The sequence below is a fragment of the Triturus cristatus genome, chromosome 11, assembly GCF_964204655.1.
Source record: "Triturus cristatus chromosome 11, aTriCri1.1, whole genome shotgun sequence".
Taxonomy (NCBI): Eukaryota; Metazoa; Chordata; class Amphibia; order Caudata; family Salamandridae; genus Triturus; species Triturus cristatus.
Window position 1 is genome coordinate 287,053,228 of NC_140594.1, and position 23,633 is coordinate 287,076,860.

Here is a 23,633-nt window from a genome sequence, read left to right on the forward strand (position 1 = left end):
TGACGCATGGCTGTGGTCTCTGGACATTGCCTGTCGGGATGGACCTCGTCACTGACAAATGATGCTTTTTGCTCCTGCTCGATGCCTAGCACGCATTTTCAAATTCACTCCCATTTGTCAAGCAGTGAGTTACTGGGTGTCAGAGGTGAGAGCGAGCTTTAATTCATCCCGGGAGCCCAGAGGGCGAGAGAGGCCTCAGTGACTGGAAACCCGCTGTCCGTCCCAAAAGGGCGGTCTGTCATTCACCTCAGACACGGAGGGAGTGGCTGGAAGTGAACGTAATCATTCAATAAATCGCAGAAACCTGTGTTTTATTTTTAATGATTGTTTTGTTCAATGCTTTTACCAGCTTGGGCTGCTTCCGGGCGCCTTGGGGGAGAAGTGTACTGGCGAGGGGATTTGGTAAGCAATAGGAAGGGAAGATATCAGAGCAGTGCTTTAAATGGGGAAACATAGTGCAGGTACTCATTTAAATGCCGAGGGGGCGGAGCTAGGGGCGGGGCGGAGCTAGGGGCGGGGCTGCGAAGACATTTATTTATTTATTTATTTATTTATGGTTTTATAGAGCGCGTAGTCACCCGGTGGGTATCCCAGCGCTGAACCTTTTTACTCGCAAAGGGGGTTTGGTCAGGAGAAGTGACAGCTTAGGGGAAGAGTAGGGTTTTGAGGGATTTTCTGAACCGAAGGAGGTTGGGTTCTGCTCTGAGGCTCAGAGGGAGTGCATTCCATTTGTTACCTGTGTTGACTGAGAAACGGCGGCCACCTATGCGGGCCTTTTTCACCTTGGGAATCGTAATGAGGTTTCCGTGCTCCGAGCGAAGCGCTCTGGTGGGTCTATAGGGGGTGATCCAGTTGTTTAGTATGGGAGGGCCGGTGTTGTGTAGTACCTTGTGGGCGAGACAAAGGGCCTTGAAAGTGACCCTTTCCCTGATAGGGAGCCAGTGCAGCTTCCTAAGTGCGGGTTTGGCAGATGATCTAGCCGGGGTGTTCGTTAGGAGTCGGGCTGCGGCGTTTTGAGCTTTTTGCAGAGCCTGAAGAGTGGATTCTGGAGAGCCCAGGTAAATGGCATTGCTGTAGTCCAGCCTGGATAAAATTAGGCCCTGGATCAACATGAGACGCGGCTGGAAAGGTAGTAGCGGGAGTACCTTCCTGCAAGATTTAAGTAGACCGTAGCATATGCCGGCCGTCTTTCTTGCCTGTGTCCTGAAGGTAAGGTCGGTCTCCAGCCACACTCCGAGACTCTTGACCTCCTTCTTGGGAGTGGGGGGTTCACCCATGCAGGCAGGCCAGATGTTAGAGGGGAGGTTCGTGGTTTTATGTCCTAGGAGCAGGATCTCCGTTTTGGAGCCATTTAGTTTCAAAGCAGAGTCACTCATCCACTGATGTACGTTGGAGAGACAGTCGTGGAGATTAGAGGGCTCTAGCTTGGGGTGGGAGAGTGTCACCACCAGTTGTGTGTCGTCAGCATAGCTGACGATAGTGACTCCGAAGGGTGAGACGAGTTCCTCCAGTGGGGCCATGTAAACGTTAAACAACGTGGGGCTCAGGGATGAGCCCTGAGGCACGCCGCACTGGAGGGGGATGGAGGGGGAGCGGCTTTCGCCTTCCCATACTTGGTAGGAGCGTCGGGAGAGAAAGGATGATAGCCATTTCAGCGCTCTGTCTTTGACCCCAATATTCTCCAGACGATGGGTTAAGACCTGGTGGCTGACCGTGTCAAAGGCCGCGCTTAGGTCTAGGAGGACCACTGCCACTGATCCTCCTGTATCGATGATTTCCCTAGTTCTTTCTACTGCTACGAGGAGAGCAGTGCCCGTGCCCTGACCTGGTCTGAAGCCTGTCTGTGAGTCGTTGAGGAGTTGGTTTGACTCTAGGTAGTGCGACAGTTTTTTATTCGCGAGTTTTTCGGCGACTTTACCTATCCAAGGGAGGAGTGAGATAGGTCTGTAGTTGGAAAGGTCTGCTGGGTCAAGCGACGGTTTCTTGAGAAGCGCTTTGACGACAGCCTCCTTCCAGTTTGAAGGGACCTCTCCCTGTTCCAGCGAAGTGTTAATGAGGGCTGTCAATTGGGGAACTATGGTCAGCGGGATGTTTTTAGCGAATCGTATGGGGACTGGGTCGCTAGGGGCTCCGCTCTTGGTTGTGGTGAGTATGACACTTACTTCCTCTTCTGTAACTGGGCCAAGCGACTCCAAAGAGGGCTTGTCGGGAGGGGGCAGCTGCTCCTTGGCTCTCTCTATGGAGTCTGAGTTGGCGGTCGGGAGGGAGGTGAGGATTTTTTTTATTTTTTCGTCAAAGAAGGTGGCCAACTTGACGCATTTTTCCTCCGCTGCTTTGGGGTCCATGGGTTTCTGTGGGGGGTCAGGGACATGGAGGAGTTCTTTGAGAATGGAGAAAGTCTCCTTGGATGAGCAGGAGGAGCCTTTTATTTTTTCCTCATAGTAAGCCCTTTTGGCGTCTTGTAGGGCACGTTTATATGCTTTCATTGAGGATTGATAAGCGCTTTTCTCTTCTATGGACTTGTTTTTCCTCCAAGTGCGTTCTGACTTTTTGCATTCTTTTTTAAGGGCAATGAGGGCGGGTGTGTACCAGGGGGCGGGGTTGATTCTTTTTACATGTTTTAGAGTGTTGGTCAGAGGGATGAGACTATCTAAGGGTCGGACTAGCCAATCCGTGAATTCTCTGTCCGCGGTGTTTGGATCCGTGGATAGGAGGGAGATGGTTTCACGTAGTTTGGCCTCCCATTCCTCTGGTACTAACTTGTGCCATCGTCTGGTTAGTATCCTTGTTTTTTGTTTGAGCGCTGGTGTCGTTTCGAGTGACCAGTGCATGAGGATCAGCATATGGTCTGTCCAGGGTAGGGGGGTAGGGTCCTGGGCGTATAGGTTCTTAATGTTGGAGAAGATAGGGTCCAGGAGTTGACCTTTCTCATGGGTGGCTTTGGGGTTTTGCAGATGGAGGTCGGCTGTAGTGAGATCAGCAAGCAAGTTTGCTGCGGCATTGTCCGTGGGGTCCAAAAAGTGCATGTTAAGGTCCCCTAGGAGGAGAAAGTTAGAGACTGAAATAGTCTTAAGTGAGATGTGGTCCATTAGAGTATTGGTGAATTCGCCTAGAGAGCCTGGTGGCCGGTACACTAACAGTCCCGAAAGGGAGGTAGATGGAGAGATCTGGATTGTGAAGTGGCAGTTCTCGCAGTCTTTAACGGTCCCACATTCAATTCTACATTTAAGATGGTCTTTGTAGAGTATGGCGAGACGGCCACCTCTACCGATTGGTCTATTCAGGCAACATATTTGGTAGCCAGGGGGTGTTGCATTAGCCACATCGAAGTCATTGTGCGGGGTCAGCCATGTTTCCGTCAGAAACAAGAGATCTAACATCGCATCCTGAACGAGGATGTTAATTTCGTGGGCATGCTTTACTAAGGATCTGCAATTCAGAAGGCCAAGCCGAAGTCCTTGGTGGCGTTCCGTTTCCTCGAGTCTATTGCAGCGGATGCATCCTACATAGGGGGTGTCTTCCTTGAGGACGTAGTTGCACTGGGGATGTTTTTTCGGGTTCCAGGCGAGCAGTGATCCTCGGGAGTATGAGATGCGCTTTTGCAGATTGGGCATAGTGGCTAGGCCTAAGGCCGTCTGGGCCCGGACGGGCTTGCCTTTGGCGCGCCTTCGGCGCGCTGACGGCGCGTCCGGTGATTGCACATCTTTTGAGGGAGCGAAAAGGGGCGGATGGGCGTGGCCTAGGGTAGGCGTGGCCTCGGTTCCTCGCCGTCAATGGCGGCAGGATCGTTAGCTTTTCCAATTGTTTGTTGCAGCGAAGATCGCTGTTTTAGGCGTTTCTGTAGCCCGTTTCTGGTGGAGCCAGGCAGGTGAGTGCAATTTTAAAATCAAATGTTCGGCGAAATAGTGACACAAGAAATACAGATTTTAAAAAGGGTGATCTCCCGGCTTCCGCCTCAGGAGTAAAGCAAGTTCTGAAATCGTAGCGCTGTCAGCAGCGTTTTATACTGGTTTGGGCGGGTGGGCGTGGCCTAGGGTAGGCGTGGCCTCGGTTCCTCGCCGTCAATGGCGGTAGGATCGTTAGCTTTTCCAATTGTTTGTTGCAGCGAAGATCGCTGTTTTAGGCGTTTCTGTAGCCCGTTTCTGGTGGAGCCAGGCAGGTGAGTGCAATTTTAAAATCAAATGTTCGGCGAAATAGTGACACAAGAAATACAGATTTTAAAAAGGGTGATCTCCCGGCTTCCGCCTCAGGAGTAAAGCAAGTTCTGAAATCGTAGCGCTGTCAGCAGCGTTTTATACTGGTTTGGGCGGGTGGGCGTGGCCTAGGGTAGGCGTGGCCTCGGTTCCTCGCCGTCAATGGCGGCAGGATCGTTAGCTTTTCCAATTGTTTGTTGCAGCGAAGATCGCTGTTTTAGGCGTTTCTGTAGCCCGTTTCTGGTGGAGCCAGGCAGGTGAGTGCAATTTTAAAATCAAATATTCGGCGAAATAGTGACACAAGAAATACAGATTTTAAAAAGGGTGATCTCCCGGCTTCCGCCTCAGGAGTAAAGCAAGTTCTGAAATCGTAGCGCTGTCAGCAGCGTTTTATACTGGTTTGGGCGGGTGGGCGTGGCCTAGGGTAGGCGTGGCCTCGGTTCCTCGCCGTCAATGGCGGCAGGATCGTTAGCTTTTCCAATTGTTTGTTGCAGCGAAGATCGCTGTTTTAGGCGTTTCTGTAGCCCGTTTCTGGTGGAGCCAGGCAGGTGAGTGCAATTTTAAAATCAAATTCATGCGAAGCTTATTGACCTAGGCTGTATACCAGTTGCAGCACATACCAAAACACACTACATGTGTTTCTATAAACAAAACCGGTTGATTCGTTATACAAAACGAAAGTCCAACCCAGTGATAATTTTAACAGTTCCTTATTTTGTAAAATTTCTCTTGTTTTTCTCTCACACAAACGCGCACACACAAGCAGGCAAACGGACAAACCTGAGCAGACAAAAGCCCTTTTAACCTCCTTACCTTCCATGGCTTCCCTCATTGTGCCATCACTAGTCTGCCTCCATGCCTTGCAACACAGCATGCTGGCGAACACCCGGATATCAGGCCCATGCGCCCATGTTGAATAGTTCAGCGGGGGCTCCGCTCAGGGCCATACAAGTGCTTTGGCTGTCAAAGAGACAGGCTGCCACCACTAGAGGCCAATATGCGCCTACCCTTCATGAGTACCGGTACTCTCCACGGCAGTAGAGAAGTGCCAGTACTCAGAGTGATAAAAATAAGAAGAGCCTGTACTCAGAACCTGTGAGTACCGGCCCATTTAAAGCACTGGATCAGTGTGCATCACGGTTCTGCCTGTATGAGTGCAGGTGTTGGCAGTGTGCCAGGGTCAGGGAATGTTCTGGTACAGTCAGGGTTCACCTTGTACCTGTTAGGGGGCCGAGAGGGCACTTTCTGTAGCAGTGCAGGGCTCTGAAATACAGATCCGTGGAGAGAAAGGCATAGAGTGTGGTGATTCCTTTCTGTGGATGTGCCCATCAGTGCCCAGGGGCTTGCGGATGCCTAACTCTGGAGTGAGAGGCACTGTTTCTAGATCATTTTTGTGGTGGTGTGGCGCCATGCTTTCCTTTTTGGGAGATGGGTCTCTTCGGAGACAGAGACCCAGTACCTGGGTACATTTTTTCTGTAGCATTGCATCATAGCACCCTGGGGCTTCGAGACGCATCGATATGCAGAAATAGAAACCGCAGCCACGGTATTTCTTTCAGCGCTATTGCAGCACACAGTTCAGGATACAGATCTGTGGCACAGGAGGCCCATTATCCGGGAAACACTTCCTGTTGCGCTGTAGCACATGTTTTGTTGAGAGAGATATATCAGTAGCATGATGGAGAGCAACAGCGGGCAGTACTTTGTTCTCTTGCAGCACAGCACTCTGGAGCAGAGGGATGCATGTTTATGGTACTGCGTCTATGTAATACTTTCTCTGGCTCACTGGGCTTTGAGATGAACCTCCGTGGAGAGGGAGCCACCACGTCTCGTGTCTGCTGTCTGTGTTCTGCAGCACAGCACTCTGGAGCAGAGGGATGCATGTTTATGGTACTGCGTCTATGTAATACTTTCTCTGGCTCACTGGGCTTTGAGATGAACCTCCGTGGAGAGGGAACCACCACGTCTCGTGTCTGCTGTCTGTGTTCTGCAGCACAGCACTCTGGCTTTGTGAGATGCATATGTATGGAAAGAAAACCACAGCATCTGGAGAATATGTTCTGTGGTAGCAGGAACATAGGGTGGAATAGTGGCACAAACCATTGCCAGGTAAACTTGGGGTCTGGTGATCACTTTCTGTGCATTTGGAGTATAAGCATTCAATAAATCATGTACCGCGGAGGTGGGTAAAGTATGACCGAAGTAATCGGGTAACTTTCAAAAGCCCTGATATAGTTCAATACGAAGATGTCCACCTTATTCCTTGTTCTAACCTTCTGCACTCCTACCGCAGAGGAGAAGAGAGCACAAGAGCAGCAGGAAGCCAAGCATGGAGACCCTGATGGGAGCATCGAGGACTGGCTGGAGAAGAGGCTGAAGCGGAAGAAACTTGCAAGTGGGACCAGGTAAGACTGTTCTCCAAGGGGTGTCACCAGGCAGGCGCCGTTACTGATCTGGACCCAAGCCTTAGCCCACTCCAGACCTGCATTTAAATGGCCGTGCTAGATGTGCTTGCTGTCCTCTCTAGAGATTGAAGCACCAATGCTGGTGTTAAAGCTGGCGTTCAGTTGCCACTACTACCCTTGTGACCACTCTTCAATCCGTAGTACTATGTCACTCTCAGACTAAAGTTCAAATGGCACTGCAACCCCCATTAGCCCTCCTCTTTTAAGGCTTCACTCCCTTTCATAATATAGGAATATCATCATCAAATAACATTTGTGTTTATTAAGTGTTGGCCAAGGTCCTAACTGAGGAAGTTTTTGCGAGAGAACTTTTAGCTAAAGATGTCTGCAGAAAAAAAATTAAAAGGTAGGAATTTTTGTTGCATCGCTCCACACCCAATCCATTTTGAAATCTAAGATTCTTAACCAAGAGCCATTTGAAATAAAAGGCAACATAATCTAGAAATCATCGAGATCAAAGCCATGTGTTCCATACATCGAGCATAAAGGCCTTTTACCTGAAGAAATGTTTGAGGTCTTTGGCCTTGTAATCCAGCTACAATTGAGTACAAAAGTCACTATATTGCACACTTTTGTAAGCAAAGACTTTCTAATCCATGCACCTTAAATCCTTATTTTGATATTATTTGGGAAGTTTGTATAGGGTTAAATATATTTTTGTTGTAAATTCTATTACTTTTCAGTGGGCCAGAATAAATGAGGAAAACGTTTGAACTTTGGTAGTGGTGTTTGGATGATAACAAAACTGCCTTTATTAGACCCATGACTAGGGATGTGATCTGAAGTTAAACTGACTTTTTTGTCTGCCTGTGTTGCTTTTTCAGTTCCCAACTAGTGGAAGCACCCATTTTCCAGTTCCCTCCTGGATGGCCACCAGTGCACGAACTCCCCCCGTCTCTCCACCCGCCCCCACCAGAAGGATGGAAGATCCCACCCAACCTCCAGTGGGGCTGATCATCCTACCGAAAGATATATACTACACCATCTCTTTCCACCAGCACCTTGTATTGCTACACAGTTGAATTGTCGTTTTTACCAATTGAATTATTTTGTTTTTATTTAAAAACAAACAAAAAATAAAAGGTTATAAATAGTTTCTGGAGTCTTATAGTTCCCACCCTGTGCATTGGTTTCCTTTACTCCTCTGGACCCTCTTAGTCTCTGATTGCATGAATGCTTTCTTCTCAAAATTATTTCCCATACCATTGATAGCATGGGATAGGAGGGCTAGAGATTGCCGTCCGAGGTGGGTGTCATCATGATGCACAGCTTGCAAGGGTCCTTGTTTGTGCATGTTTGTATAAGTACCTGTATTTTTAGTATGAATGTAATCCCTTTGACTTCATGGAATCGTCAATTGGCTCCAACCTGTTCCTCTAAATTCCAAAGTCAAGTACAGCCTTATTCTGTTTGTCATTTTCTGGAACCTAACTGAGAAACTGGATGATTTACTGCAGGGAGAGGAGGGTTGAAATTCCACGAAGTAAGTAATTTAGTAACTTGTTAAATAAAGCAGGTGTCGGCGAGGAATCCTCTACTTACTCTTGGTAGTTGTGGCTTCTACCTTTTAGCCTTTTTGCAGAGAAAATGCTTGTAAAGTATTTCAGCAGCAACAAAACTACATTAAAGTCAAGAAATCAGTCTCAAGAAGAAACATTTAATGATTAAAATGCATCAAGATTACATCTATTCTATAAGGATATCAAGAGTTGTGATTTCTTTTAAAGAACAAGCATTTGCAATGTATTGGGTCTCACACTGCTGAAAGTTTGAGCTATTGGTGTTGCTAATAGTAATGCAACGCCATTAGCTCAAACCTTCAAAAATGCAAGAACTATTGCATTCTAAATGGATCTTGGCACCCTCGCGTCTAGCTTCAGATGTTTAAAGCTAAAGTGTGGGTGCTACGATTGAAACTAAAGTATACAAAAATCAACAAAAAAAATGGAGGACGCACACTTTTTTTTCTCCTATTTGTTTAATCCTCCCCTCTGCTTCGTTTGCATTACGGCTGTCCCAACCGCATCCTTGAATTTGTATTTGTGCAGGGATGGGGTCTCGGCAGTCTTAGTGCTCACCACCATAGTTTGAGATGAAGGAATGTCACATGCCTTGTTGCCGAGGACAGGTCCATATTCCCCCATCTCACAGCTCCCATGAGTACAATGATGGTGGGGGTTGAAACTTTCATGCTTGCCACTTCCTTCCTGTAGCGGTAGCAGTCTCTCCGACACATACCCAATACCGTTGGCCACTTATTTATAGTTACCCAACCTGGCAGCAAGTCTTATGGTAAACAAAAATGATTGAGAGTTATGCCTGCCAGAGTAGCAATAGCGCTCCCAAATGGTGGAGCAGATTGCCGCAAATTGATTATGTCACACAGTGGCAAGACCATCCCCAGCACGACACTCCTTGTTATTTTCTGATGTCGTAGTTTCCATACGTACTTTATGCTGTGAGATGGGCATGGTGTCACACGTTTGCAGTTTTGGGATCTGTTAGAGATTTTGCCACGCTGGTTAAACTTAAAAAAAAAAAAAAAGCTTGTCCTGCCTGCAACAGCAAGAAGGAGAAAGGCATATAAAAGAAAGGTGTGACCGCCATTGAGGCGTGCCGTGCTGGTTAAACTAAATGTATAAAATATATATATATATATATATATATATATATATATATATATATATATATATATATATATATATATATATATATATTGCGGGAAAGCTTGTCCTGCATACAACAGCAGCAGGAGAAAGGCATTTAAGAAAATAGTGCTCAGAGGCAATAATTAAAAGGTACCGAGTAGCAATACTTGTAACGGGGTATCCTCATGGGAGGTTACAAGAAGAGAAAAGGCGGTACTAAGGAGGGACCACTAAGCCTAATGACCAAAGAAAAAACACCATTTATAAAGGACAGTGACTGGAGCCAATTAAAAAGATGGGTGGAAAGTAGGCAGAGCTTCATGCATATATCCTCAATACAGCATGTCTCGAAGAGACCGCTCAAGCGATGCCTAGGCGAGACCTAAAAAGGAAAGGGGAAATTTGAATAGAAGCAGTGGAGATCTTCAAAAGTCAGTGTTATCTCATAAGCCTGTTCTTTTCAAATTAGATGCTAGGGGGCATTGGTTCATTAACTTTTAGGTCTAAGTCCCAGACAGCACAGCAGTCTGGTTTGCCTACAACATCTTGGGGGCTTTTAGAAAGCTTCCCTGGGAATGCATCCCGCCTTTTGCTTACCATTGGCTTGGTAATTCAATTTTTGGTTGCTATCTATTTGTTGGGCCTATTTGGTTTAGGCTGTCCAGCCTGAGTTTATCCCTCCTTTGCCCAAATCCTATTTACTGCATTCTTCCACCAGTACTGTATTCTTGTAAACAGGCCTTTTTATCTTGTCACATTTGCGGTGCATGCAAAGGCAGAGGTCAAATGTCAGGCTCTATATGTGGTGTGGTGGTGAAAACAAATATTTTAATATGATCAAAACATATTGTACACTAACTGATGACATTTCAAAACGTTATCGTTTGTGCGCGGTATACTTTTATCAGTAAAACGATTTGTTTGTGCAAATGTAATGGTCTTTCAATTAAAGATACGTGGTCTGTAACGCAGTGCGCTACCACACCAATCAAACTCGACTTTACCCCACTACACTCTACTCTGCACCATTCCACACGAAACCACTCCATGCCACTCCCCACTGCGTCTTTGCACTCTACTATGCACCACTCCACACTTCACTCTTCGCCTGTTTTGTACCACTCTACGCCGATGCACACTACCTCATACTACTCTACTATACACCACTGCACTCTTTGCCACTGCCCATTAAACCCCTCCACTCTATGTAGCTCTACTTTGCAACACTGCACTATATGCAACTGCATTCTACGCCAGTGCACCCTACTTGTACCACTCCACTCTACGCCAGTGCACTCTATGCTAATCCACTGTACTCCAGTTTAATCTACTCTGCTCTCTACGCCGCTGTACTCTACCATGCACCACTCCACTTTACTCTTCAACAATCTACTGTACGCCACTCCACTCTGCGCCACTCCACTCTACCACTGCACTCTACTGTGCATCACCACACTCTACTTTGCATCACTGCACTCTACGCCAGTGCACTCTACACCACTTTACTCAAACCAATGCACTCTACACCACTATACCCTACTCTGCAATACCTTACGCCACTGCCCTCTACTCTCTTGTACTTTAAATTGTAGTCCTTATGATCATAGTAAATTTAGTTGGTTACTGGACCACATATGATATTTTGTTTAAAGCTTTTGGTCCTGAAGCTTCCCATTCTGTCCTCAGAGCCAGTCATTCCCGAAGCAAATGCTATTGTTGGGGTAAAATATCAATTGTAGAATCTATTTTTTTTAAAATAAAGTTGGAACACACATTCCAGAGTTGGCACACCAAAAAACCTAAGAAGCTTCCTTTCAACCACACAAAGCAGCAATGTTTCTAAATTTTCAACCAGAGAATCACAACATCGCGTAGAGCATCGGGGCAACATGCTTTACATTAATCTCCTGATATTCGCAACCTTGTAAAGTCGTGATCCACGGATTACCGCCCGTTCGATTGCCGTAAACAGGAAGTGTATTGGGTGCAGCAGTATGAAATGCTCCTTACAAAACAGCATATTTCATATAAGTCCTGTACCTGTGTCTCACAGGTCGATGGTATTCAGGGTTACCTAATATCAGTATTTTTTTTTGGTCTGGCTCCCTGGTATGCTTCATTTTAGGAATGCAGTGTTAGCATGTGTGTAGCATATTTTAAATGTTTCTTCCTCTGACAGCAAGTTCCGCTGATATTAAAAGAGGTGTTTTAGCAGCACTGTTAAATCCCTTGCTGTTTTTGTGTGGGTCCTCCTCGAGCTGCTGCATGATAATCCACTAAAACAAATCACAATGAAGCTCCTTTTGAAAAGTGAAACTGCTGTTTGTTTCCACAGAGCTCTGTTAATAGTTTTCCAGTTTTTGGTCCCGCAGTCACTCGTATACCATTAAATACGGAGTCTGCAGGGTTCACTGATTCCATTGCATGTACACATGTGCTGGTGCTGTCTCATGACAGCTGTGAGTACTTCACTAGTCATGAGTTTTTTCCTTTTGGGAGTTTTTAGCTTTCGCGTTTCCCAATCTACCAGCACTGGATGGACTACTCACAACTGTGGTGGGAAAACATGGGCTCCGCAGAAAATAATTCACAGTAAATTCTCCTTCTTTTTAATCTCTCCTTGCAGTCTCGCAATAGCTAAACTTCTCCACCGTATTTACTTGTCCCGTTTTTCCACTTGCATGAAGACACACAGTAAACAATCACACCTAACTCATATTAACTCAATCCACCACTGAACACTAGATCCAAAAGACTAACCCAATAACCAACAAATATACAATAATTACTAATAACCACTGGATTAACCGCTAAATTTGGGTTAGGGAGTATCGTGCTACCTGCCATAAAGCACTCCAATGCCTCGTCAGGGTTAATAAGTGCAAGGCACGTGGGATTATAATACAGTTCTTCCTACTATTCATAGCTGCTGACAATGTTGTTTTCACATTTTTGATCATGACTGTCAGTTGTGTTTTTTCCAATGGTAGAAGGTCCCCATCATACAAAAGGGCCAAGGGAAGTGTGGAGTGGCAGGAATAGATAATACTTTTATAGGGGAGAGAAGTGTACCGTGTGTGGAGCAAAGAAACTTGCAGAGGAGAGGCTGGCATCGCCGAGAGGAGTGGGGATACCTCAGTAATCTTCAGGTGTCCCGTTTTAGGTGAACTTTGTTCACCAAGCTCATATTTTTTATTTCTATAGTAGGTCAGCTAAACTTATCCGAGGACTCTGTGTCATCGAGGATGTTGTTCTCCACTCCTGGGCTTTACTCATTTAAAAATAAAAAATGTTTATTGGCTCAGTCCATGTCACGAATACATATCATATCAGTTATGATCAATACTAACAAAAATTAATACTATACAGTTGTCAATTACAAAATAAGTTGACAATAGCAACACCAACAAAACAAATTTCAATCATAGTATCTTTTAACAACCCATATCAACGCATTATTTCATATATTGTATCATAGATTCCCATATCTGCATCCCAAGTTTTTGCCGTTTAACTGATTTTAAGGCATATAAACTATATTTTATATTGAAGACATGATAACATTTTGCCCTCCACATCTCAAATGTGGGAGCCTCACTTTGAAGCCAACATGAGGAAATACATAAGCATGCCACAGCGGCGGCAATAAATGATATGTATCTAAATGTATACACTGGTTGCTCACTTGAGATATTTGCCCATATCCCTAATAACATAATTGCCTTCGTTATTAATATGGAGGTACCTGTAACTTCTTGCAAAAACAACTCTATTTGTTGCTTAAATTGTGACAGTGCGATACAATCAAAACATGCACACTATCAGCTCTATCAATGCGACACCTCAAACATTTACCATCATTATTTCCACTTCATCATACGTTCGGGTGTGTGATATAAATCAAAAATGGTCTTAAAATGTTGCATTTGCAAATTCGATAATAACAATATTTTCCCTGCAATATCAATAGAAATCTGCATCACCTCTCCATCGACCCCTAAACATGAGGCCCATTTAAGATCATGAGCAGCCAAATCGTCCTTTTGAGACTCCACATAGAATATAGTACCCATATCTTCGCCCTCCTCCTGATAGCCTCTATCATTGGTAGTACCGTAATTCCCTCATACAGATGATGTCTGACAAGATAATCACGCAATTGCAGATACTTAAAAAATTCATGATGCTGAAGTTGATAGCTTTCAGCTAATTCCACAAATGAGCATAAGACCCCTCCCTTGTATAGATCACCCAAATATCTAATCCTTTTCATCTTCCAACACAGCATTTTATAATACCAGAATAACAGCTGAATCGAGAGGAGTATAATAATTCAGTTGTGTTATAGTCAACCACCTTCATACCCTTTTCCAAACCTTATAAGCTGAAATCATAACCTTAAACCATGTTGTTTTGTAATAGCTTGGCTCAGAAAATTTCACTAGCACATTTCTAACTTCTTCCCCTAACAATAGTTGATATATTGATGGAGCTTCTGCCTCTATCACGTCTTCCCCTGTCAGCAGAATACGTATATTTTGCAGTAGACAAACATAATAGTAAAAACAAAAGTTCGGAGCAGACCAACCTCCCCTATCCAGCGGTAACATCATGTATTTAAAAGCTCTCCTCGCTTTTCGTTGTCCCCACATGAATCTATCACATATCGATTAAATCCCTTGTAGCTGCTTGTTTGTTAGCTCTAGTGGTACTGCTCTAAAATAGTAAAGTACTTTGGGGAGAACAATCATTTTTAAAACATTTCATCTCCCAACTAAAGTCAAATACAAACACTCAAAACGATCCAACTGCTGCTTTACCGCTAAAATAATACTACCCCAATTAGCCTCGATTAATTCTTGTAGGGACATTCTGAGTTTTATACCAAGATATCGAGCTTCATCCGTTACCCGACTCTCCCCCGGACAGGCCTGATTGGTGCATACTATCTGAGTTTTGGCCGCGTTAAGTTTGCAGCCAGACATCACCTCGTATTCTTCAACAAACTTTTCTATCTCCCTTATAGCCTGTGCAGGATCTGCAGAGGCTACAACAATATCATCCGTATATGCTAGGACACGTACCTGATAGAGCCTGCATTCCATTGGCCTTATCATGCTGCTTTGTTCTAGCATCTGCACAAATGGGGCAATATAACACAAAGAGTAATGGGGAGCAGGGACAACCCTGCCTTGTTCCCCTATTTATGCATACTTGCTGAGATTCCGAGCCCATAACACAGATTCTAGCTCTTGGTGACTTGTACATACTTCGAATCAACATAATAAATTCCGTCCCAAACCCCATCCCCCGCATAATACCCCACATAAAAGCCCAAGATACACGATCGTACCCCTTCACCGCGTCGAGAAATATTAGGCCAAACTTTTTATGATACACATTAGCGAAGTCTATAAGAGTAATAACTCTGTGAATATGATTAATGGTACTTCTACCTGGAATAAATCCATGTTGGGACATTGAAACCAAGGGTGTAATAACCCGCATTACCCTATTAGCTAAAATCTTGGCGAGATTTTCCCATCGGCGTTCAACAAAGATATTGGTCGATATGACCCTGGCATATTAGGGGGCTTATCCTTTTTTTTAAACATGACAATGTTAGCCTCATCCCACGACGGAGGCGCGTTCCCCACCTGAGCTTCCTGAAAAACACCCAGCATATCAATTTTCAGCACAGGAAAAAGCAACTGATAGATTTATAATGGTAGTTTATCTGGTCCAGCAGCTTCCCCCTGTGCTAACTGTCCTAATGCTGCCTCCATTTCCCTGATGCTTGATCCTCAACACTTATCCGGTTCAATACTATTTTTGAGAAAAGTGTTCAATATCTAATTCCTCAAGATCATGTTGCTTATATAACTCTTGATAAAACTCTTTAAAAAAAAAAAAATGATACCCTCTTCTGTTTCAACCGTTTTACCCGCCGCATCAATCATAGCCAAAATTCTTTGAGAGGATTGTCTAACTCTAAGTCTCTGTGCAAGACACCGCCCAGTCGACTCTCCATATTCATATCTACTTTGTTTATAGGTTTTGTATTGGAGGGCAATTTCCTTGCTCCAAATCGCATTTATTTTGGCTTTGACACATGCTAACTTACTATGTATAGTTTTACCATCTGAACCCTGTCCAAGAATCTTTATCAATTCCAATTCAGCTTCCCGAAGCTCATCCAACAACTGGTACATTACTGTTTGACCTTGTTTTAATCTATCTAGCCCAAAACTAAGTACCTCACCCGTATCCCCGTTTTAAGAGTGTCCCATACAATAGGACCCGAGGCTGATCCTCTATTTATATCAAGGAAATCCCTTGCCCACCTAGTCATATGATCTCTAAATGTGTTATCATTCAATAATTTCCTATTAAAGGTAAATGTCCTTCCACCCTTCCTCTGCCTAATCGTTTACAAATCCAGCAGTAAAGGCCCGTGACCAGCCGTAATTCGGGGCCTAACCTGCATTTTTGCTCCAGCTATGAGTGCCCTGGACAGAAATATATAATCTAATCCTACCAATTTTTGGTGCGGATGTGAATAAAACGTATATCCAGGATCCGACTGGTGTATTGTCCTCCATGTGTCCACTAACCCATGATCCCTCAGTACTTGAACTAGAGCCTTAAAAACTTTGGGTTTGCGGCCCACTTACTTGTATTTTGGATTTAAGATTTGCCCCTCTAAATGAATAATAAAATCTCCACATAAAATTAGCGGGGTAGGCCACAATGCCAATTCAACATTTAGGATTTCCAATATGCCAGTTTATCTACATTTGACCCATAGACAGGGCAGATAGTACACTTAGTTGTTCCTATTAAACATTCGACAATCGCCCATCTTCCATAATTATCCACCTTTACCCTCCCTGTCCCAATGATACCGCCATGTGCCAAAATAGCTACGCCCTTATTAGTGGTGGTCTGCCTGGTTGCAGCAAGAAGTGTGTATCCTAATTCTTCCATCAATTTGTGTTTGGACCAAGGTATATGTGTTTCCTGAATACACAGGATATCTGTTTCATGATACGCAATTCTGTGGCTATCCTACGCCTTTTGTTACTATTATTAAGGCCACAAACATTAAAAGAACATATACGAATTCCCTTAACTGCCATATCCCACATAGTAATCCATTAACAACTGACTCATTCTTAATCTTTGTATGATACTTATTGACCATTCTGGAAAAAAAATTACTTGCACATGGATTGATTTTTGTGAAGTACACCCCCCCACCATCCCCTCACACCAAGCCCACATCCCCCGTGCCCCTAACCCCTGCACCCCCCCAACCTCCCCCCCCTCCCTCTCCCCTGTTTGCAGGCAAATGGGCCCATGGCCCTATTGATGCAGAGTGAGTTCTCCCCCTGTGTTCCCCCATCCTACCCTCCCCTATCTGGCTGACACAGAACTAAATTGAATGCATTACATGGATACTCAATTCACTACCATGTTCTTAGTCCAACAACCAAGCACATATCCCCAACATAATACTGACACGGCCAGATTATACCAACTATCAAATTCTACGCCATTATACACGGCTAAGAGGACGCTAATAAACATAAGTGCAAATATAGACATTTATATTGAGGCCAAATATACTTTCGCTGTCGACTCTAAAGTAAAAAAGCGTGTTTGACCCTTAAAAATCACTTTAAGGGTAGCAGGATTTAACAGAAACACTTGCACTCCTTTTCCCTGAAAGGGAGTTATCAGCTGACGTAGCTGCCATCTTTTCTCCACAGTTTGATGACAAAAGTCAGGTCGTACAAAAAATTGAGTTCCCTTCGCAGCCCGCTTTTTATCTGGCCGTGCCAGGTCATATATCTCCTGGCGTGCCAAAAAATTACTCAAACAAATCAAAATTGCTCTAGGTCTGACATCCTTATCACCAGGTTTCGTAGGCCTCTGTTTAAATGGGAACCTATGTGCCCTCTGCACTTCGTTGGACCCGTTCCAATCTTTTAATTCGGGGGAGGCCTCTGTTAACAATTCCACAACAGATTTGCGAATATCTTGTCCCTCGATACCCTTGGGAATTCCTAGAATCCGCAAATTATTCCTCCGAATACGATTCTCCAGATCCACGAGCTTGGCTTGCGCATCTTCCCTATATTGTCTCGAGTCATCAGCCACTACCTTTTGTTTTGCCATGTCATCTTCTAATGTAGAAATTCTGGCTTCCGCCTCATTCAGCCTTTCGGTAAACTCAGTGCATAATTTCGCTATCCGCCTAACGGCGTTCTGTAGTTTTCGACAGGCAGCATATGTTTTTGAACTTTCCGTGCGTGTCTCGACACTATGGTCAGAAATACATTGCTATATTGACTCCATTGAAATCTCCCCAAGCGGATTCGGTACTTGAGTTTGTTCATCCCCTTCACCAACCGTGGCCATTTCTGAAGCAGATTCAATTGTAGTAGAGCTAGCTACCTGAACTACCGCTTCGGCCTCTTTGTGAATCCTTTGTTTGTGTACCATAGTAGTCTCGAGATTGTCTTCTTCAGGGTTTGAAGTATTTAATTCACTTCCGGAACCGAGTCCAGATCTCTTAAAAAAACGATTTCAGACCTAATTCTCTATCCGCATCATCATCTGATGACTCTGAATGGTCTGACATGGATTTTTTTTCCTTCCCCTGAGTCACTCTCCCTATTAACACCTCCGACACAAAAGTCTGCTGCTGCACCCGATGTAGTCATCTTCTCTTGCAGTCCTGTCATTACCGGAGCAGATTCAACCATGCTAGCAGCCCCTCCTGCATCTGCAGGTATTACCTCCAAATCTGAGTCTTTTGGCTTATACGATCTTTCTGTCAAGAATTCCTGTCATACGAAGGGAGGAAAACGGTAACCAGCGAAAACGGACTACATCTCCCAGGATGCTTAGCGGTTGAGAGGTTATGTAAACAGGAGAGCTGTTACATAACTCAAGGGAAACACGCCCTTATGTAAACAGGAGAGCTGTTACATAACTCAAGGGAAACACGCCCTTATGTAAACAGGAGAGCTGTTACATAACTCAAGGGAAACACGCCCTTATGTAAACAGGAGAGCTGTTACATAACTCAAGGAAAACACGCCCTATAAAGGGAGGAACCGGGAGGTACAAGGCTGTCGGATATTGTGTTTACACCGACGTACCTGCTTCGTGAAGAGCAGTGTTCCGGAGTGGTGCTCCAGTAAGGCAAGAACGGAGGTAGGTCGAGTCGTTACTCCCTGGGCCGTGTCTTGCCCCATCGTCACCTGTGAAGGACCCGGAAGCTCTACCGGTCAACCATTGAGCTTCGCTTTTTGACTCGGCTGAGTCCAAGCGCAGTGGCGCTTTTGCTGGTTGGAGTCGTAACTCCCAGCCCGACCAGAGACACAGGGACTGCCAGCTGTAACGCACACAGGAGGTGTTTGCCGCGTTACAGACTCGGAAGTCCACAGGATCGATCGAGCGGCTGCTCTCGGTTCAGTCTTCTTGCTTGTGATTGGGGTATCGGTGACGCATCACCAGAAGGTGACTCCGCGTCCCGGTGCAGTCTGAGGAAGAGGTTGAGCGGCTGCTCCCTTCAGGTAGAGACCCCGGCTGGGTGTTTCCCTGACTCCTCGATTCTCCCCAACACTCTTCGTGCCCCTCACAGCCTACCGATTGGCATTGTCGGCCATTTCATTTCTGCCCTCTGTTGGCATACGCCAGGATCGGCGTATATGCAGAGGACGGTTAGGACCATCCGTGCTGTGGGCTGGTAACGTACTTAGCCTGGAGGATTCCAGTGACTATAACTTTTGTTTGTTCTTTGTATTTTATTTGCCTTCATTAAAAGAACTAACCCTTCACAAGTGGTTGCGTCCTCATTGTCGTGTCTGTTAAACGATCCTGAGACGTTCAGGGCGTTACACTTTCTAATGTTGCTTTTGCTGTGCTCCCTCAAAATACTCAGTTATTAATATATCATCATTGTTATTTATTTCCTTAGCCAGACTTCGGGTCGACACTGCTGATTGTTGGGGTTTTTTTGTTGCAAAAAATAATTGGGGTATCTGGGGTATCTTCTTACTACCCAGCTCTTGTGACACAGCTTCTGTATCGGCTCCCTCTATCCCATCTTTCGCACTGCTAGCTGAGAGGGCAGCCCTGCTCACTGCATCGCTAATTATCTAAATTTTCCCCCCACGTCAAGTTTTAGGAGGCATGACTAAGCCTTTTACAGAAATAAATGACCCAAAATGGATGTGGTTATATATACTGCAGCAAGAGCACGCTTTTTTTGTAGCAATCTCTAAAGTCTCTGAAATCTTTAAAGACTCTGGCAGTCCGGGCGACACAGTGTAGCAGTCTACTAGCTTGTTACCACACTCAGCACGTATACAGCAAGCCACGCTGTGTTGCTCACGTGTTGCACATGTACCGGGCTCCACTCCCTGTAACACGTTATTGATTGCAGATCTTGCCGGCTACAAAACGACTTGTCCGCTTTTATCCATTCTTACCGGGAGTTTTTTCTGCTCTTCTCTGACAACCCGAGTTTCTCCTACCCGTAGACTCGCGACCTTACACAAAACAGACAGAGCCGCAGCTGACGCTCTCACCTTCAGCCTTGGCAATCCCACTAAACCGCCAGACTGCCGATCGCCGATCCACTGAGCCGGCAGAACGCCGTTTAGATGACCCCTGATAGAGTTTTAATCTCTCCTCGCGTAATTCCGGTTCCTTGCTCAAATCCGCATACGCGGTTTAATTCTTCTCGACGCCTGCTTTCCTCTGCACAGAGCTCCACGTCCCCTCGGCCGTGATCCCGTTGGGTGGGGGAACAACTCCGGAGCTCCTCGCTCACACGTCCAGCGCGGACGCCATCTTGCCCCGGAAGCCCCAGACACCTGGGCTTTACCCAGTGCTCCATTTGTAAAAAAAAAAAACAACAAAAAACCTAAGTGCCAGGGCTCCTGTCATGAGGCCGCTGCAGCTTTTACCACACGTTGCCCCTGCCAGCGCTGCCAATGATAGTAACAACATAACTGCTAACCATCACACTCCTACTAGTCTGACAATTCGGACTATATCAGGCCCCCAAAGCTATAAGAATGGCTTGGGTGGCAGGTAATGTCAATTTTTTAATGTATATTGACTTAATAATTTACTGTTGTGGTCATCTCTAAATTAGACAGACAGCGCCACCTTGTGGCAGTCTGTCACAGGCGCCGGTGTTGACATTTAAATGCCAGTGCCGCCACGGATACCACTAGCTCAAATTAAGCACTGGCTTTAGTTTAGAACAAAATATATTCTAGGAGTTGTAAATCAGTTGCATTTAACTTGATCCAATTGAACTTGTTCACCTGGAAAAAAGTGATTTGCCATACAGTAACCTTATTTAATTGAGGCACTACATTCCTAATAGTGCAGTCTTAGGATAGGCACTTCCTTGTGTGAGACCTATAACTAGTCCTATTTGAAAACATTTTCTGCCGATTTAAATATTGTAACCCTCAGTTCTTTCAAGCTCCACCAGACTCTTCACTGCATTATTGTACATGTAGCTGTGCTATGTACCTAGTGGCTGGAGCTTTCTGTTAGCATCTTGTATCATTAGAGTTTGTTTACAGGCTTTATTAGCGTGCGTGCTTTATGCGTGCCTGGATCAGTCTTTCTTTGCTTTGAGCAGTGCTTTAAAAGGGCAGGTACTATCAGGTACCCAGTACCTGCACTTCTTTAATTTGGAAGGGGCACTACCAGCACTTCTTAGCACTGCTCCAATGCTTTTAATGGGAGAGTACAGACACTTCTCGGCAGCAAACAGGTACTCTGGGACAGGAAGTACCTGCACTTCTTAAATTTCCATTTCAAGCAATGGCTATAGATTTGCCATCTGCAGTGAAGTCGTATTTTATTATTGTATATTATTGACAAAAAGCTTCAATTTGGATTGGCGTTGCCGTCAGAAGCAGATAAACGTAGTTCTTAATATTTAGCACAGCCACTTCACAGCGCCTTAGAACTACACTGTTATTTCATTTGACGCCCATTTCATTCGAGTGTGTGCTGTGAGCTAGTGCCAAGAAAAGGCACCGTTTATTGCTGTCCATATCAATTGCAGCTTTCAAACAGCAAAGGCTGTATTGAGCTCGCTTAACATCGAGCCAGGGAGGGTGCTTGAGTGACAATAAAGGGGAAACAAGTACATTTAAATGACAGATTTCAATTCTGCTGTCAACAGAAAACTACTGGAGGACACAGTGACAGCAAAATACAGGGCAATCAAGTCCAGTTTATCTTCCGTGATTTTTCTGTCACTCTAAAGGGCAGAGAAGTGAAAATAAACTCATGTAAGTCAGTCAGTCAGTCAATTACTTTTATTCGATCAATTAAAGATCAAAAAAAGAAACAATACAAACAGATAGTCACATTACATAAAATACAAAATACATATTCATCAATTACAAATATAATGACATTAACGAAGATTAAAAATTTGAAGAGAACTTAATTCATAGGTTCAGTTCTAAGATAAAAGTAATAAATAGGATATAGAAGTAAAATTTCCAATTAAAATGTCTAACAGGGATAGAAAACTCCACACCTAAAGGCCACCCTCCGTCACAACCACATCAGTTATGCTAAGAACTAGGCCGTACACTGAGACGCTTCTTGCTAATGCGTACGGCTGCCACTAAAAAGTTTGCTACATAGAAAGCAATAGTAGTATTGGGCAGCAGTTGTAAGAACAGAAGCGCTGGCCTAACCTGAACAAAGCCAGCCCCTTTAAGTATAGGTGACAAATATTTTGCCCTAATCTGTGCATAATGTTCACAAAACATAATAAAATGTAATGTGTCTTGACAGGAGAAATTGTCGCAATCACATGGGGTAGCATTATCAGGAGTAACCCATGTGGGATAAAATCCTAGCACAAAATGTATCAAGTTCAAACGGAACTAGGTAAGGAGAGACCTATGAAGTGGGGTGGTTACAAATGTCAGGTAAGGTTCAAGACCGGGGACAGTTATTAGCCCGTAGTTCCTTCTCACTAACGGCTTATTTAATTCTATGTCCTCCCTATCGGCCATAAAGCGTGTCAGTAAAGTAGTCTTGATCCCCATGATGTCCTTTTTATTAATACAGTCCGGGGAATTAAATAACTCTGGTCTACCTGCTGTTACCAACATCTTTTTAACATATACTAACCATGGGATTCTCAGTGCTCCATCCAAGGCAAGGCAATCCTTGAGTATCCGATGTGTTAGAGGAATCTCCTGGTTAAGCCAGGATTTTAACCAGCATATCACAGGGGCCACTTTAATTAGGTCTGCGACAAACCCCATACCCAGTTCTGTATGTATTGTAAAAGTGGGTGTAGACTGGGGGACAAACAGCAAAGATCTTAAAAACTTGTTTTCCACCCTCTGTATGGAGTCGGTGTTAGTATAGCCCCATATGGCAGAACCATAGGTGGCTATTGCCAACGATTTTGCTTTATAAACTTTCAGAATAGCCTCCAGAGGGCGAGCTCCCAACCTTTTGGCGAAGCCAAGTATAGCTGCAGCCGATCTAGCCAGAGAGTTGCCTTTTAATTTGTGCTGTGGGCCCCATGTACCTTTCTCATAAAAAATGACACCCAGGTAAGTGAAAATTGGGACCCTTTTGACCTCGTTACCTAGACAAAAAAAGATTTTAAATTTCTTTTTCCTACTGGCCTGACCGGTGACACATAACCTGTGATTTTTTAGTGTTAATTTTCAGGTCTAATGATGACATAAAATCACCGAAAGAGGCCAGTAGTCTGTCAAGAGCTACCCCTGAGCGCGCCAAAAGCACGGCGTCATCCGCGTATAGGAGACCTGGGATCTTAGTGTCTCCTACACGAGGTACATCCACCACTGCGTTGGCCAGGACTGGACCCAAGGCATTTATATATAATGTGAAAAGGAGAGGTGCCAATATGCACCCCTGCCTTACACCCCTCTCCGATTTAAAACAGCTGGTGCACCTTCCCCCCTGGGTAACTCTCACTGAGGATAGTAGGCCGCGATGGAGATCTGCCAGAAATCCAACTAGAGGTGGATCAACCCCTATATCCAAAAGAATCCTCCACAGTTTTGACCTGTTGACCAGGTCAAAAGCTGAGGTGAGGTCCATGAAGGCCATATACAGAGACCCCTCCTTAGCAATCGTGTATTTGGAGATAAGTAAGTGAAGATTTAAGCATTGATCCTGCGTGCTCCTATTAGCCCTAAAGCCATATTGGGCGTCTGATAGTATGCCGCTACCCTCGAGCCAGGTATTCAATCTTCCCAAAATGACTCTGCCTAGAATTT

The 23,633-nt window shown here is 44.8% G+C and overlaps 1 protein-coding gene across 3 annotated transcripts in view; it reads left to right on the forward strand.

The window, feature by feature from the left end:
- The window catches only part of ZMAT5 (zinc finger matrin-type 5), a 107,562-nt gene extending 99,808 nt beyond the window's left edge, over window positions 1-7,754 (forward strand). For all 3 annotated transcript variants that reach the window (XM_085632936.1, XM_085632937.1, XM_085632938.1), the window contains 2 exons: window positions 6,487-6,598; window positions 7,483-7,754. In XM_085632936.1, coding sequence (XP_085489062.1) covers window positions 6,487-6,598; window positions 7,483-7,612 — 242 coding nt within the window. In that variant the 3' untranslated portion in view covers window positions 7,613-7,754. The remainder of the gene's footprint in view (window positions 1-6,486; window positions 6,599-7,482) is intronic.
- The last annotated feature ends 15,879 nt before the right edge of the window (window positions 7,755-23,633 follow it).